Source organism: Corvus moneduloides, chromosome 4 (genome assembly GCF_009650955.1).
Source record: "Corvus moneduloides isolate bCorMon1 chromosome 4, bCorMon1.pri, whole genome shotgun sequence".
Lineage (NCBI taxonomy): Eukaryota > Metazoa > Chordata > Aves > Passeriformes > Corvidae > Corvus > Corvus moneduloides.
Genome location: NC_045479.1, coordinates 29,813,765 through 29,831,240, shown reverse-complemented (window position 1 = coordinate 29,831,240; position 17,476 = coordinate 29,813,765). Strand labels below are relative to the sequence as shown.

General features: G+C 39.2%; 1 protein-coding gene across 6 annotated transcripts in view; it reads right to left on the bottom strand.

Annotated features, from left to right (window-relative positions):
* Positions 1–202: 202 nt before the first annotated feature.
* TMCC3 (transmembrane and coiled-coil domain family 3) overlaps positions 203–17,476 on the bottom strand; it is a 133,265-nt gene continuing 115,991 nt past the window's right edge. For all 6 annotated transcript variants that reach the window (XM_032106506.1, XM_032106507.1, XM_032106509.1 and 3 more), the window contains exons 2-4: positions 9,895–10,793; positions 8,279–8,414; positions 203–5,588 (exon numbers count right to left, since the gene is read on the bottom strand). In XM_032106506.1, coding sequence (XP_031962397.1) covers positions 5,286–5,588; positions 8,279–8,414; positions 9,895–10,793 — 1,338 coding nt within the window. In that variant the 3' untranslated portion in view covers positions 203–5,285. The remainder of the gene's footprint in view (positions 5,589–8,278; positions 8,415–9,894; positions 10,794–17,476) is intronic.

Sequence of the window (17,476 nt, the reverse complement as noted above, 5' to 3'; positions counted from 1 at the left end):
TTTGCCATGTCACAACTGTAAGTGAAACTCAACAGGTTTTGGTCAAAACTGCAGCAGAGCAGAATGCTCAGATTTGTGAGTATGTTAAAACTGGGCCTTGTGCTCAATGGGTTAACTTTATCGTTGTCAATTGAATAATTTGTTACTGAGAAAGGAAAACTGATAGGGGTTTGAGTGACCAGACAAAGTTTAAGAGACGATATTCTTCATCAAATAACTGTAAATATTTTTATTTTAAAAAATGTTAATGGCACCTTAGAGGCAGTCATGACTACACAACCAAATATACAAAAATTACATTTTTGTAGTTGCATCTTTCCACAGTGCTGCACAAAATGGAAATAGTATGAGAAACATTGCAGGTCACACACCAAGACAATTAACTTTAGTCAACAAAAGCAGACAATTTTTGGTACACCTTGATACTACCAGACCCAGGTTCCCTGGGTAAAAAGGAAAGGTGGCTTTGTGCAAAACTTTCCAACAACAGTACAACTTAATATGCTAAACGTACAGCAAATCAACTGTACAAGACAGTGTGACTTGGCCTCATGCAGTCCTTATATACAGCATCATCTCAGTTGGCTTTTTCAGGGAAAATAAGCAATTTCATTGACTATAAAACTTTTCTTAGTCTTTCACTGTTGCAATGTAAAATTGTCTGATACTTTGTGCAGGATTAGCATCAGAGAGACCATTCCAATTTTATCTGAAAACAAGCTCTTTATAATCTCCTGTACTTTAAAGGGAAGCAATATAATTAAAGGGCATATTCTGGCATGATGGTGAGTGAAGAAAGCAGATAAATATTTCTTTGATTAAAAAAAGTAGAGAATAAATTTGCCTGATTGCTAGTCCCAGGTGGACTTTCAGAAGGGATTAAATTCTGTTATCAAAATTAAAGTGTTTAATTACAATAATCTGTGTTTACCTTCTGTTGTATCGTTGAATCCAGAAGTAAAATGTCTCTATCACAGTGGAAAGGGACCTGGTTTCCCAAAACGAAAACAAACAAGAAAACCTGCTCTCGTACCTTCTAAATGAACCACAAGCTTCTATGTTTTCTTTTTTCTTTCCTGAATTTCTTGTTCAATGATTTTGATTTCAGAAAGCAGTAGTTGTTATTATGCAGTTAACTTTGTATCAAACATAAGCCTGAACTGATTCAATTTCAAATGTTGGAGTCCTTGTTTATTATGTTATTCAGTAGCTAATAATTAGCTGGCAACCCTTATGATTGCAAAACTGAAGCTTATGCTTACATTGGATTTGTCTAGCTTCAACTTCTGGTCAGTGGATCACGTATCTTTCCTACAGTAAATTGTCTTCACCTATTGAATTTCTATTCCCCAGATAAGCAGTCATGATTTGTTCAAAGAAAACCATTGGCTTTTAAATATCCTTCCTGGAGTGCAGACATCAGATCTATATTGATAGATGTCCTGCAGCAGAGGCACTGCATAACACAAACATTTTGATATTCAACTAAAATGCAGTGAAATTTTTTAGTGCCTCTCTAAGAATTCAGAGCAAATAGAAATCACAGGAGTGCAATAAAATGAGAAGTTGAATGAATGCATATCATGCAAAGCAGAAAGGAGGAGGAATTTAAACTGAGTCTCGTTTAGTCCTGCCAATCATTAATTAGATGTTCAACAATAATGGAGTTATAGTTGAAGCTAGAAGAGGGATCCATTAGGCAAGTTTTAGAGGAAACCACATTTAGTCCTGAATGCTGAAATAGAAAAAATCAGGAAAATTGTGCTAACCTTCATAAGAAATTAAATCTCCAGAAACCTCTGAACAAAAAGCTGCCAAAAGCCTATAGAACAGGTATTAACAACTTATTGAAGGGCTTTTCCATCAGAGAACTACTACCAAAATGAAGTGAATAATTGCCTAGAAGGCAGCACCAAGCAGAAAAGACACTGTCTGACAACTTTTTGTTGAGTGGGAGTGTTTTAGAGGCTCATGATGAGTAGGTGTAAGGAGTATCCTAAGAATGTCTGATGTGTTGTATGAGAACATAAAAGTAAATGGCATCCTGACAGAACATGGTCAATTGATTGAGAATCTGAACAGAGTTCTCATTAGGAGAACTGCAATTCTTTGGGTAGGCCTAGGCATCCTTTCACAGGAAGGAGAGCTCAGACTGCAGGCCAGATACACATACTAATATGTAGAATACATAATCCCAGCCTAAAGGGGGGAAGTGATGCTGATATTGACACTAACTGCAGAGGCATCAGCCCTGGCTAGCTCAGACACCAGACTTCTCTTGATCCCAAATATAGACACAGCTGGCTAGCCTGTCCCACCACATCCTGGGGCCATTTGTATCTGTTCCCTGTAGGAAAAAGCTAGGAAGAACTTTTCTACACTGAAACTGCCCCAATATTCTGCATAGAGTCTGCCTGGAGCCCAGTTTTAGGGGCAGCTCATGATTCACTGCAACAAAATGAAAAAGGCTCATCTCCCTTAAAATCCCTGCTTCACACTCATGACACCTCTCTACCAGCCCTTTAAGTCTCTAGCTGTGGAGAACCATCCACCTCTTTCACCAGGTTTTTCTTCCAGTCTAGTGAGCTAACATGGCATATGGAAGACTTCACCACATACCAGTGTTAGCACAAGGTAGGAAATGGGAGGGTGAAGGTGGGATAGGAGGCCTCCCTCCCTCTTGGGTGGCCTTCCACATGGCAGAGCTCCTAGCACTGTAGTCTTACTCTGTGCAAAACTACAGCAGTTTCATTCAAAAGCAGGCTTTTGCCCTTCACTTTACTTTTTTTATTATTTTCTTGATGTCTGTCACATCCTCCAGTGATTTAAATCCAGCAGAGAAAATAACCTAGAGAAGTGATGCACCCATTCACCAATTAGGTTGTTTTAATTTACATAACTAACATTACGCAGCCTTTTTCTGTGTCCTCTGCCAGATGTAAAGCCAATATGGAAATGCAAGACCTTCCTGTTCCAAATCTGGGCCCAGTCAGATTCTATCAAGACAGTGAGCAATCTTTTGTAGAGCCATCGATTTTAGACTCTATCCTCATTTTGCACTGAGGTCATCTTCCAGAATTGTAATAGGATCCCTTGGAGCAGAAGCCTTCATGTTCCCAGGTTGTACCACACCAACATCCTTTGTTATAAGAAAAATACTAACCTTTTGCCTGTCCTTAAGGCTACCTGATGTAACATCTCAACTACATAAACTACTACTGGGAGGATTATTGAAACATATAACCATGCAATAGGTAAAGGAGTTTCTCTTACGTAAACATTATTAACACATGGTGTTCCTTTCTTGCACATCTACCCTTCTGAACCCATTTAATAAAATGCTAAACTAACTATTTTCTCAAGAGGCCAATACAGAAGTTGGCTGTGCAAGCTGAAGTGAAGAATGGCAATTGTAATATAGATGGCAAGAAAACACCATGACAGTCACAGCATTCTTAGGACCAGAACCAGTTGTTGGTCTTGTCTGGGCTCTTTGTTTAGTTTTGGTTTCCCTCTTCCCTCTGAAGATGAGGTAGGGCTGGGTTAGGATAACATGGGTGTGCCGGACCTGATCCATTTCCAGCGACTTCAAACCAGCACAGTCTTTCCTAATTCTCTGTTCAAAGACGTAGCACATATAAAGAATTCTTAAAATATTTGTAAGTATTTTAATTGAATTTTCTAAATGCTGAGTTATATCATTATTTATTAAGTAAATTCTGTCCTTTCTTCAGTTCCTGAAGCCACAAACAGTAACTAATTCACTGTTTATCTGATTGTGGTAAAATGCCAAAGTTCTTCCCTGCCTTCGTCTCACCCACTCCCTTTCCTCAGAATAAGGTCTTCACAACTTCTACACCAACTATTGCACTTGATTAAAAAGAAATATACACATCAAGCTATTCCCTCCCTCCCTCCCATAATACCAGCATAGAAAATACTGCAACTGAAAATATGTCATGACAATTATTTTCACAGTTACTAACACTGAACATCAAATAACTGGAGACATTTTTTTTTCACTTAATGGAGAGTGAAGAAGAATTCTGGTTGTGGTGGTTTGTTTTGTGGTGGTTTTTCTTTGTTTGTTTATTTTTAATAAAGATGTTGTTTTACATAGCGGCTGAAAGCCGGGCAGATTTCAGAGAAATTTTTTTTGCAGCTCTTAAATCAAGCAAAATTAATTCCAGTGGGAAAACAAACCCAACCCTGTCTCCTAGTAGTGGTACTGCATGTTAATGCATTATTTCAAGGAATGTTTTTTGAGAATGTCTACAGTTCATGTATTTACAGAAGTTTAACTCCCTGCTCCCCCTATGAAGCTGTTCCCTCATGTTTCTGCCACATTCTTTAATCTGACAGAAGAAAGAAATCCACTGTACCCAGGGTCCCACCCCCTGTATGCTTTGCATTCAGTTAGAACACCCCAACAATTCAGTGCTAACGAAGGCTAACCTCAGTGTTGCCTTTCTGTGTACTTCTTTCCCCTTGCAGGTCGCAGGGCTTGAAACAAGTGAGTGCTTTGGTGTGCATGACAACTTACCTACCCGTTACTTGCTTCTTTACTCCTTTATAAAGTTGCCTGCAGATCTTATAATTCAATTCAGTCCATCTTTGGAAGTCTTATGCCACATGTATGTGTTTCCCAAATGTGACAAGGAACAGTGCCAGGACAGAAAAACTGCTAACTGTGGTCAATAGTCATCACTGGTCTCATTTACAAGCAATAAACTCTGTGCAAAAAGTTACTAGCAGAAGCATCAAGTTTTGTTAGTCCTGAGAACTCAAAATCCCATGTAATGATACCCATTAATTTAGAATCTAGAACCATCAATACACATGACTGCATAGTTTGGCTTATCATTCTAGTTGTATTCAGACAGAAAATTCACTTATCAGTCTAACAGAGCTGATACACATTATGGCACTCCCTCCTGGTCACACTCTTTGCCCTCCAGCCTATTAAAAAACACACCTGACACTTGCAGTTGCTGGGATCCCTCCCAGACCATCACACCATCTTTTGTGGGTATGGGTTTGGGAAGTGGAAAACCTTTTGGATTAAGGCAGAAGACTGACTTAAGTAAGCAGTTCATCACAGATACAGCCAGTTAGACAAAATCAGATTGAACAGGCAACTGACTGCCAACAAGTACACTTTTATATATTTACACCAGAATTTGTATACACACAGTGCTTAAAAAACAGGGAGGGGAAGAAAATAGGGGGGGGAAAAAAGGAAACAAAAAAAGAAAAAGAAGAAAGAAACAGCCAGTCCAACAGCTTCATCTTGGTATAATCATCCTTTCTATAGCACAAATGATATGATCCCAGTTTTTACAAAATATTGCCAGCAGCGTCACTGCAAAGAAAGTGCAGATGATATGAAAACGGCTCTTCATCATAGGAGCAATGAACTTTGCGATGGTAGAAACGCACACTAAGATGACAGTCATGAAGGCCAGGATAACATTTATACACTTCCCCAGGAGCACTTTGGCATTAACTGCTTCAGACTGCTGTGCTTGCTGTTCTTGCTGATGGAGCTCCAGTTTGGAAACCCGGGTCTGGCATGATTCCAAGGCTTCCTGGAGACAGAAAACAACAATTAGGGCAGCCATATTTCCATTCAACATCTCTTCACATTTTAGCTGCAGAGCCATCCATCAGCTAGACTAGAAGAGGAATTTATTATAGACTGCTAAAATTTCAATGAACCACCAACTTTTAAAAAAAATAAATGCACTTATATGTCTGAATGAGTGTGTCACTGTTCCCTCAGGCATAATCAAGTCTAACAACACTGTCCAAAATGTAGGTTTTTTTCCTTTTTCATGTTTGAGAAAAAGTATCATAACTCTGATGTTCATGACAGATGTTTTCTATATATACTGTTGATATAAAGTACTAGCAAAGCTGTTGCCGTAGCAACGATCACTGCATTAAAACAGCAACAAAATTAGTTTCTTTGTATATTCTATAGAAAACTTTAGGGTGGGCTTGCTGTGATACTAATTAAACATGCTTTGCAACATGTAGCACTTGTTTTACACTGCCTCTGTGGTCTACATTAATTTTGTTCTCAAAGCCACCCGTTCTACAATGTTGGGCTTGAGCCCTCTGTAAGATCTGCCCTTCTCCCTCTGTCAGTGTGACAGCTCATCGATCCATACTCCAAGTGGACAGCGGAGACAGTGGGAAAACCTGTGAAGATGCTTTTATGGGATTCTCTCTCACATGATCTATTCCACTTCACAATTTGTTCTAAAGAAAGCAGACCTTTCTCTGCTGCTTGATGATGGACTAAAAGTGGTTTTTGAGTAAGATGCCTCCTAAAGACCCTACCCCCATGCTTAAGCCCTCCCAAAGCAAAACACAGAAAAACTTGCAACTGCTTCACTTATTTGCCAAAATGCCAGCTTTTTGCTGGAGTTGGGATTTGGGCACAACTGCGTAACATGGTGCAAAGCTATAATTTCATGAGATTGATCAACTTGACATAATCTTTTACCACTGTGTGACAAGGAAAACCAATGCTCCAGCATCCTGACTTTCTTCCCCACTCTCAAACTCCAGATATTTTCCTTGCACTAGCAGGGTTGTTCACCTGATCACACAGTAAGCTGTTTCAAACCAAACCTCTGTATATAAACACCCAGAGAGTTATCAGCTTTCCCTTGCTGGGTCAGTTCTTCGTTGTTTCAGCAAGTTGAACTGGCTTACCAAGTGACTGGCCAGGCACCAAGGCCCCACAGAGAATAGGGCACAGTGCCTTACACAAGACTGCTTCCTTTCACTGCTCTAGGAATTAGTAACAATATAGAATTGTTCTTAATGGGTGACATGAAGTCTGTTATGGTTCAGACATGTTCTCCACTACACACTAATGAACTTTCCTGGTCCTTCTTCCACTCTGACTGTAAGTTATCCTCAAATTGTCTCGTGGTGCTTTAGAGAAAGTCCAGCTGCAAAAGTCTGATACCTGCAGCTCTGCATTGAGAGACTGAACATGTCCTTAAAATGATCTGCACATCCTTTAGTGACAGAGTTAGGCTGTTACTCAAAATATCCATGGCTTAAATTCTTTTACTCTATTTTAGCTAGTTTTCCAAACCCCCAAAGAGATAGGCTTAAACAGGCCCAACTGTACAGAGATAAAAGAAACAAGGTTGTATCAACACAGCAGTTCAATTAGAAGTCTCTGACACCCCTCCAGGATTCTGCTAATGAGTTAGGAAATATTTTTCACAGTCCTTCTGTTGGACAATTCAGGTTTCATTATGTTTTTACATCCTCAAGATGCCTTCACAGAAAAGAGTCCTCTTTTCTTTAAATCTGTGAGAGACCTCTCTTCTTTAAACCTACAAAGAAACCTATGAAATGCTTAGATTCAGTATCATCCCTTTCCCACTCTGTTCTTAGGAGCTTCCTAACTCACAACATTTAGGAAACTGTGATCATCCTGCTGCCTGCACTCTCTATGTTTAGAAATGTGAGCACAGGTGTATACAGGTCAGGTCTTAGGTTCTTTTACCATCTGAACTAATACGATGACAGTCTTTAAGCATTCCTCAGTTGTTCATTAATAGTTTTTTCACCACTTGCTCAGACTTTGAGTAGAAATATTATACATTATATAAGTGTGTATATATAAATATTCGAGTATCTACGTAACTACATGCTGTCAGGATATACTTGTAGACATTATTACTGGCTTTTGATTGAAGTCAGACATGACTACAACTGATCACTAAGGTGAACACACCCCACAGCTTTGATTATAGAGGTTATTGTGACCATGGCTTAAAACTCTTTAATTATAACTGGCAAATCTACAAGTCTATTTATAAATCAGCTCTCTTACGTTTTACCCTAAGTTCAATTTATAATAAACCTTGCCAGTGATGAAACTACATATTGGAGAAGTCTGAGCAAGAAGTTTGAGTCAGGACATTGTCAGAAGTGTTGTGTTACACAATACAAGGAGACTCAATTCCTTCCTCTTCTGTGAAAGAAATTAAACCAGGCCATTCTTCAACCATTCTTCAAGTCTGCCTAGGCTACATCATCAGTTCCAGCAGAAAAAATCCTGAATCCAGAGAAACAAATGGAGACTGTCACTGATTCAATGTGCTGGGTTTTCACCTTAAAACAGACAAAACATGGGCTTAAATCTTTCCCCGTGTTCCTTATTTAAAAAGATGTAGAAAGATGCAAGTGTTTCATAGCACAAGACTGCTACGAAATGTTAGAAGTTCATGATAAGGAAAGTAAGTACCTGAACATCTCGTGATCGCTCGTAGGCCTGATACGCCACTTTCTCCTCTATGCTGGCTAGTTCTTGTTTCAAGTTTGCTGTCTCATGTTGATGAAGGTCAGTGAGGTCATTTAACTGGTCTTCCAATCTTTCGTATCTTATTAGGAAAAGAAGTCTAAATTTAGTGCCTTCTTTTCAAGTAATGCCAAATCATGAAAACAATTGCACATTTTAAAAGGTAATTTCTCAGTGTACGATGATTTCATCTGACTGGCATTACAAAGCACATACAGAAATCAGTAAAAACTCTGCAAACTTTCCATAAACATTTATTTAGCAATCTGAAAGCCTTTTTTGACTATTTCTTGCTGGCAGTAGGTGTTAAAAAGCAAATATTTTTACATCATTGGCAAATTATATGAACTATAAACAGTGCCTAAGGATATCCAACTCACATTTTTCACTCTTCATTTAGACAAGAAGATATGGTTTCATAAGTAAGTTTGAGCCAGTTAATAGCTCGCCAGTAATGACAGGAAAAATATGTTCTCTCTCAAATACAACTGCAAGGTTCTGCCATTTGTGTACAGTCTGTTCTGGCATGCTTCTGCCTGATAAACCAGTTCAAGTCAATCATCAGGAAACTAGAATTTTTTGGGTGAGTTTGTCACTTGATTTAACACACAAACAGGCAAACACTGCAGCCAGCACAAAAATGATGGAGGCAAAATTGTCTAGAAATGGGTGGCAGGAGGCTTGAAATTTTACTGGCAGTGAGCTGTCAGAAAAGGCTACTCTGCCTTCTCCTGAAACCACGTCATGAGCTCAGTAGGCCATTGTTCTTTCCTCCCTATATTACCACGCAGTATCAAGCCTTTCCCATTTTTCAAGAACTATAGCAAGGGAAACATAAAATATTGCCCTTCATACAGAGATTTTTCCCACTGGCATAGGTAAAGACTTGAAGAATCGACTGTCACTTTAACAAGCCATAGGAAAAATGGGATATAGGTACAGCAGGTGCAAGCCCTCTGTAGAACATATTGTCCACCTCTCACAGTGGAGGATAAAGGAATTAATTGTCAAGTAACAAATGCAAGATGAAGTTGTGCTACGGCAGTTAAAACTACATCTCACAGCTGTGTGTTACACCAGGGCAGAAGGTGACATTGCATCCACAAGGTAGCAATGTGTGTGAGAAGTATTTGAACAAGGTACTCAGGAGTCAAGGGTATACTTATCAGCTGTAAGTCAGTTCTGCTACACCACAGACTGATCAGCTTTTTCGAGTCACATTAGATGAGAACCCTTCCAGCAGTTACAAAACCATTGGCGTTTCCTATATGCAGTATTCACGCAATTCACATAAAAAGTGTGACAGAGGAGAGAGTTTTCTGATTAGCCTTTGACAAAAGGCAAAGGACACTAACTATATGATAGGAAATATTAATATTCTATGTGTATTCTATTTTCAGTCATTGGAAGGAATTAAACATGTTGGTACCAGACATTGATTGGAATTTATTTTTCCTCATGCTTCTGAAATCTCTCGCTCACACACACACACATTTACACTTTCCAAATAGTTTCTATACCCATTCAAAAGTCATTTCAAGAGAACAGTTAAAATAAAATACCTATATCTTTCTTCTTGTAGCATCTGAGAAATAAAGCCATAATCTCTTTTAAATTGGGTTTTTAAATTCTCAATATCATCAGCTAATTGGGACTGTGTCTCCTTGATTTCCCTTAGTTCCTCCAAAATCATGGAAAGCTTTCCTTGGCTGTCCAGGGTACTTGCCACAGCAGGACTAAAGGAAGTATTCCCATTGCTATCTGCTGATCCAGAGGTCCCACTTGAGCATTCATCATCACTGACATATTTTGGTTTGGCAACAATGGTGGCACTACCCCCATAGGTTCTAGAACTTGTTTCTGGCCGAAATTCATCCAAGGTATTTTTGAGATGAGCAATGTTGTCTGCACTACCAAATTTGTTTCGGATCAGGTTGGCAAACTCTCTAGACTTGCTGAAAACAAAGACAGGTGGTGTCAAAGATACACCCGGCACACCCGACTTGCTGCTCTCTGTTCCATGCCCAGTGGTACGAGACTTTCCATGTTGAACATCTTTCAAGTTATCTTTGGAAGTATCCTTGGTAGCTTTGGAAGATCCATTTTGTTCAATATCCTTGAGCTTTTTGTGATACTGTTCCAATTTCTTCTGCAGCTGGGCAATGGAGTGGGCAGATTTCTGGTTCTTTTTCTCAAAGACTTGCTTAATGCGCCCAGCCTGTTGCTTGTCTGCACTGTTTACCAGTTTCAAATACTCAGCCACGTTTCCATCTCGAGCTGTTTGTTCAACCTTGATTTGTTCTGTAACCTTGAGGATTTTCTGTTTCAAGCTATCTGCATTGAGTTTGACTTTGTGAAACTCTAGGACTCCATCTGGTACGTCAAAATTCAGGTTGGTATCAGAACCTCCACGGCGGATGTTAAGTGGTAAACTCAGGGTATTCATGTCATGTCTTTCCACCTTGAGAGAAAAAAAAATGAGGTAAATGGAATTTGAATTCTATTTTTTAAAATCAAACATCCAGTTTCTTTTTCCAGATATAATTACATCAAGTACACAGTATAAAGTAGCTTATGTTAGCAAAGCATAATAAACTTTTCTTTGAAATTAAGCAGCAATTTTCTTGACTTCCCCAGGGTAATAAACAGTCTGAGGAACTGCTTGTCTCTCTTAAAATACAGTCAAGATGAATTAGAGAGAAAATTATTCAAGTATACTTTTCAGAAGTTAGCTTTTCAAAATCCCTTACAGTTTTCCACAAAATAACACCTAGTTAAAAAATGTTCCTAAATATGTTTATTATTAAGAGTTTCAAAGAGACCATGGCTGATAATCACTCAGTTTTTTCTCTTAGAAGTGGTCAAACATCAATGGAGATGTAAGCAGATTTTTCCCTCTACAGCAGTGCTATACTGTTCAGTATATTTTCCCAGGTTTAATGCCTTTTTTGATACATCCCATTCAAATTCCTCCCACAATTCAAGGTTTTTGCAAAACTAGCTGAAGGCTCTTGGAAATTCAGTGTATGCTGCAAACTGGAAGCAACCGCTGTTTTTTAAAGCAGAGAGCATAGAGAAAGAACTGGCCTGTATTTGACTTTCCAGCTTGATGAAGGTGCTCAGCAACTTGATCTGCTGTGCTAACTCTGTTTTAATAGGCAGTTCACTGAGTGGGATTTACAGAAAGAAACTCAGGAGAGAAAACTGCATTCAGTCAAGTATAGGATCTGTACACCTTAAATGCTCTCTGGAAGCACAACATAAACCATTAGGCAATTCAGTCATAACACTGACATGCAACAGATCATTCATCTTTCCCAACAGAAGGGCAAGATAGTCTGATACAAAACATTAAAAAGTGTTTCCTTATATAAAGTCAAAGTTATGGGGGAGGCACGAGAAGAATGATCTAAACAAAATAGCTTCACCCCTATTATCTTGGTTTAGTCTGTGTGACAAAGAAAGTGCATTTCTTTGCAGCTGCCACAATGGCATGTCTGTAGAGACTGCTTAACAATTGCTCTAGACATAACAGGTTTTCAGAGCTTTAATACCAGAGGGAACCAATACAGTTGCTCAGGCAAGACCATTGCAGAGACAAGGCAGAAGCTATATTAAAGTATCTCTTAGAGATGCATTTGTGAAATGCTTTAACTACTCTTTGTTTGTTTGAGATACTATGTTAAAAGTTTGATTTCCAACTACAGTGTTTATTATTATGTATAGTACTGAAGATCATGCAGCCAGACTTATGTGTACATGTCCAGTGATTACCATTTAATCTTTTTCTTGAGTAAAAAACCATAAGCCCATCATTAAGTATTGTTGTAAGGTTTGTTTTCCCATCCTTGTACAGTTTTGAGAGGTTTCCTGGAAATTCGCTCAAGGATTCTTGTATTGTCCTTAAAATACAAGCTCAGTAATCAGATAAGGTGTCCTACTGTTAATAACCTGCATCGTGCACAGCTTGATCAGGAGAACTACTCTGTCTTACCATTTTGGGATATAATCACAGAGCGGGTTATGCACCTGTAAATCTGGATCTGACCATCTCAGAGACGGATCATCTCTACTACTTTATATTATTTTCCTTATAGAAAATAGTCTAAAAATGTATTGTAATAATTGGATACAAGCCCAAACCAGATCTCTTCTCCATTAGGTCCTCTCCAAATGCTCAGTATAAAACAAGAGTTTCTTGAAACAACCTAAAACATTTTTAAATTAGCTTTGGCACAAACTTATACTGTAATTAGTCACAGAATTGTATACACACACAAAACAAATCCATAACTGATGTCACTCAGGACAAGCTGTACATAACTTCCAAGAATGGGTGGGTCTATATCTAACCTTTACACAGCAGTAAGTGTTTACTTCCTTAGTAAAAAATAGTCTAAAAATGTATTGTAATAATTGGATACAAGCCCAAACCAGATCCCTTCTCCCTTATGTCCTCTCCCTCACTGGACTCTCTATTGGTCAGCCTTCTCTGCTTTCCTGAAACTTCAAGGTCACAACAGCAATAGAGATAAAAAGAACAATAGCATTGAAGGAATACATCTGCTGAATGCTGCCATGCCTTTGGACATGAGGAAATCTGTTAGTGTGTGGCAAATCTGCTCCTGTCGTGAGTAAAACCAATCACAGAGTCCGTTCAAATTCAGTAAAGTTTAGAAAAGAATTGTGTTTAAATTCCCAAAGCACTGCTAGCAGTAGGGTTTTTTACTTACTGGATTGAGAGCTCACTAAGGGTACAAAAGAGTCATATCCAACATATTTTTCTGTCTGATTGTATTTGGACAAAATGGCAGGTGTCCTCTGCCATCATGCTGCAAGGCTGGGTCAAGCAACAGAGGTTCTTGAAATCCTCTGCTGATGTAATACACCTTTTTGTTGGGGAGGCGGGGGTGTGGAGCGGAGTGGGGTGGAGTTATCTCTTTTTTTGGTGGGGGATTGGTTGGTTGGGTTTTGTGAGGTTTAGGGTTTTCGGTTTGGTTATTTTAAATCAGAAGCAAGCAGACAGTGGAGGCATCAGGTATCTCTAGACAAGTGGCCTGTCAACTTTCTTCTACCTTGATGAGGTAGAACAGACTTGCGAAGATCCATTTGTGATTGCTTTATAGATCAGCATTAACGCTACCCCAAGACATCAGACGTCCATCTTCAGATCCTGCTCCAAATCCTTCTTGCTGCAAGCCTCATCTTGTGATGAGAAGAATTAGCTTCACTTCCTGCTGCATCGAATGCCTTGTTCTTTATAGTGGGCACAAGACTGCCAGTAGGAGTCTGAGATGCTTCCTCATCCCTGCAGGGACTAGTGCCCTCTCCTGGGATGCAGGCTGAAATCCTCCCAGTGCAGGAGACAATGCACATCTCCTTCAAACTGTGCGAGTGCTCTTCCAGCTATGCTATGGGAAGAAATGATGAATGCCGTCTGTGCCATTGTTCCTTTTGTGACTCCTGGGTCACCAGCATCTGACAGGGCCACCAAGCTGTTAATAATAATGAAGTTGTTGAGAGATTGGTTTTTATTTTATTTTTTTAAGATTTCCATTGTGGTTGCCAAAAGAAAAATTTATTTACATACAGTAGCAGCCCCAATAGTTAAAATGGATCAGCCATCTTTTTGAAAGTGAGAAGCACTTTAAGAAAAAACAATCATCATACATCTCTCCTATAATGGTAATTAATAGGGGGCTGGACATTAGCAGTAGATGAGAAGCAGCAGTGCTAAGACATGTGGTACCACCAGGAAGACAAAGCACTAGCTCACAGTCTGAGGAAATACTGGAGACAGGCCCTTGATCTGTCTTCTAGGAAAAAAAAGGGGAAAAAAACCAATTTTCACATGGTACTGGGATAGCCATAGCTGATGTTAGCCTGAAAAAAGAAATCTGGGGCTTGGAGAGAGTCCACTGCACTTTATGGAGCAGTTCGCATATGCTCTTTGCTACAAGCCCGTTGAGAACTAATGGTAATGTTTGTGCTGCTGAAATACGAGCTTTTAAGAACAGTGATTTAGGAGTAAAGCAATTCAGGCTCTCTGCCTGCATCAGCCCCACAGATGACTAGATAGGTAACTCTCAAAGATAAAGCCTCAACCCCCCTTTTTCCAAGGAGCCAAGCAGATCTCCGGCTGCATGACCATGCTATTCATGCAATCCATCCCAAGCCAAAGTCCAGAGCTTCAAAAGGGACAGCACAATCACTACTTGGTGCAATGAACACAGGTGCACTGCTAGGAACCCTTCACTGCATGTGAATTGTCAGGTTTACTTTGTCTTACATGTAAAGTGGAGGGCTGGGTAATAGGCAGCCTGCCAGTCATAAAGAAGCATTCAAGGCACAAGAGTGATTTGAAAACCCAATCACAGAAGCAAGGATAGGGATTTCATTGGCATCATAATGATGCACATGTTTCTTCATTTACTGTCTGCAAAAGCAGAATGAAGGTAAGAATTGTAGGCCATGCTATCAAGGAACCCAGAGCACAAAAGGACCCATGTGCCCCAACGCCACAAGTAAAACTGTTGGAAAGGGATTCCATACGGAGAGGATCTGCTGAACAGGTGAGAATATCATACTTAATGGTCTGTAGATGTTGGCCAGTGTATCCTCTGGCTGGAAAATATAAACAGGCCTAGAAGGTTATTTCTTCCCCAAAGATCCTGGGTGGGATCCATCTGGGAGAAATAATCCATAGTGAATAGAGCACAAAGAGCATGCAGCCCACCCTAGTGCAATCTACATCCCATGGCTGCTCATATGAATTACTTCCTGTATTCCACTGACTGTGTCAATGGCTCTCCACTTAACAAGTGATAATAAGCCACCTATATTTAGGTATCAAATTGAACTCTACTCTTTAGGTCATAAATTTCTTTTATGCTCTTTTTAAAACTACCTTTAAAAAGCATAGAGAAATAAAAGCATTTACGAGACAGATGCATATATATGCATCAGGTTCCAGAAAGCCCACACCTTTGGGTTGCCTCACTAACAGAAACAAACCATGAAGACACAAAATGTTCTTATTTAAATAGGCTCAGTTTACAGGTGTTTCCTTTTTTTTTCCTCTGAACAACCTCATTACCACCACCAGTCATAGCTGTGCAAGCTAAATAAAAGCTTATGATGACAATTTAAGTCTATCTTGAAAGAGTTTCTGATGAATGCTTAGGAACAGAATCCCATAAGGAGCATACAAAATAGGATTTAGGCAGCTTTAAAGCTTTTAGAATTTGGCAATAAGAACAAACATCATCAGGAGCAATTCTCTTCTTATCAAGAAATATGCATATGCCAGAAACACAGGTGTTCCAATGTGTGAAAGAGCATGCAGAGGGGGTTTTAATATGTTTTCAGTATATTCCAAAGCAGAAATGTATTTGGGGAGAGAGTTTTACCATCTCTTTCAAGTTCACTGTTCCTTCTAAAATCCACATAAGAATTCTTCATGGAAGTCTTAAAATAGAGCTAAATCATCATAAAACATTTTAAGTTATGTAAAATCAGCCCCCAACGTTTTTGTACAGTATGTTACAGCAAAACACCTTCTGCTCATGTTTTTTTTACAAAGCTACTTAATAATAATATCTAGAAGTACCTACACTCAGAATATCATGCTAATAATCATGCAGAGGGTTCAGAGTATATGGGAATGGAGGGAGTCAGCAAACCTTGTTTCTACTTTTTACTGGGGTTATGGAAGATCCTGGGTGATTTGTCTGAGACCACCTGGCAAATGCTGATGTATTCAAATAACTGAACATGTTTCTTCTACCATCAACAATTTTTCTATTACCTGTTAACTCCCCACCTCCCCTCAAAAAAACATTGAAGCTGTAAGGCATCTCACTAACACATGTTTGGTGTTTATTCCAGGTAGGAGTCAAAGATAATCCCAGATACCCTTTGGCAGGTATCTGCTCTTCAATATCCAAAGGCTGGGAAACTTCAAGGCCATCCCATGAGAAAGGCATCATACACGGGCAGAGTAGGCTGTAGAGATTTGAATCCTTTTGCAAATTTTCTGCACTATGCCAACATGATCTGGTAATTATAAAAATTCATATGTTGAATCCAGTCCTTCTGAGGGTCCGTTTGAACACCAATCTTTCCCTCCATTTTAATTCATTAGCACCACAGAGTTGAGACTGCAAGCACAGTCAAGAAAGAGGCACATGTACTTGCAATTTTAGTTTAGGTGAAAAAAAAACCCCCCAAGATTAAAAAACCACCCAAAGTTGAAAATGCTTTTATAAAACAAACTCTATAGAAAGCACTTGCAAAGAAGGCACATGCACTGAAGTTCTGGTGTGACTAGAAAGACAGCTTTTATTCTCTTGGTCTAACCTGGTCAAGGCCAAATAGCCATGTGACCTGTGACCCAAACAGTAAAGTTCACACAAACGTTGATTTGCCTCAAATCCTACAGACATACTCAGTTCAAACCAGAAGTATCCCAGAAGTAACCTTTTCTCTAATTTCTGTTTAAAGGACTGAACAAAGGCCAAATTTTCTAGGTCACAGCTTATGTGTAAATAAGTATTTAGATACGGTATTATTTCAGATTAGACCAATGGGAGAAGAGGCAGTTTTCTGCTTCACTGGTAACACCTCCTTCAAAACCCAAGAACATCCACTGAAAAGTCTCTGGTGTCACAACTCACACTCAGTCCTGTTCCAAGTTTTTCAGCAGCACAAAACTGACATAAGCAAACTGGTTCCAATACAAACAACTTCTGTGCCTACACACTGAAAACTGAAAACAGCATGCCTCTATAAAAGTAAGCAAGTTACTTTCCATTCACTGTCCAGCTGTCATGTGAAGAAAAAAGAATAAAAATCACTGTCCTGGCTAGGGAAAAAAATACAGTGATGAACCGATACTCGCATTTACTATGCTTACGTTTCTTAAGCAGGCAAAAGGTGGATTCCACACCCCTTGGTTAACTATTTTGCTTCAGATCAGTCCTCCTCTTTAGATAAGCACCATTAATTAAAAACAAGTCAATGAAATACCTTCTCCTAACTCAAATCAAAATAAATGTAACTTATGTGCACGTTCCTTCTGTCTCAGGTTTACACAGCCGCGTAAGGAAACGCTTAGGAGCCCCAGGTGCTAAATGGGTGGTTCCA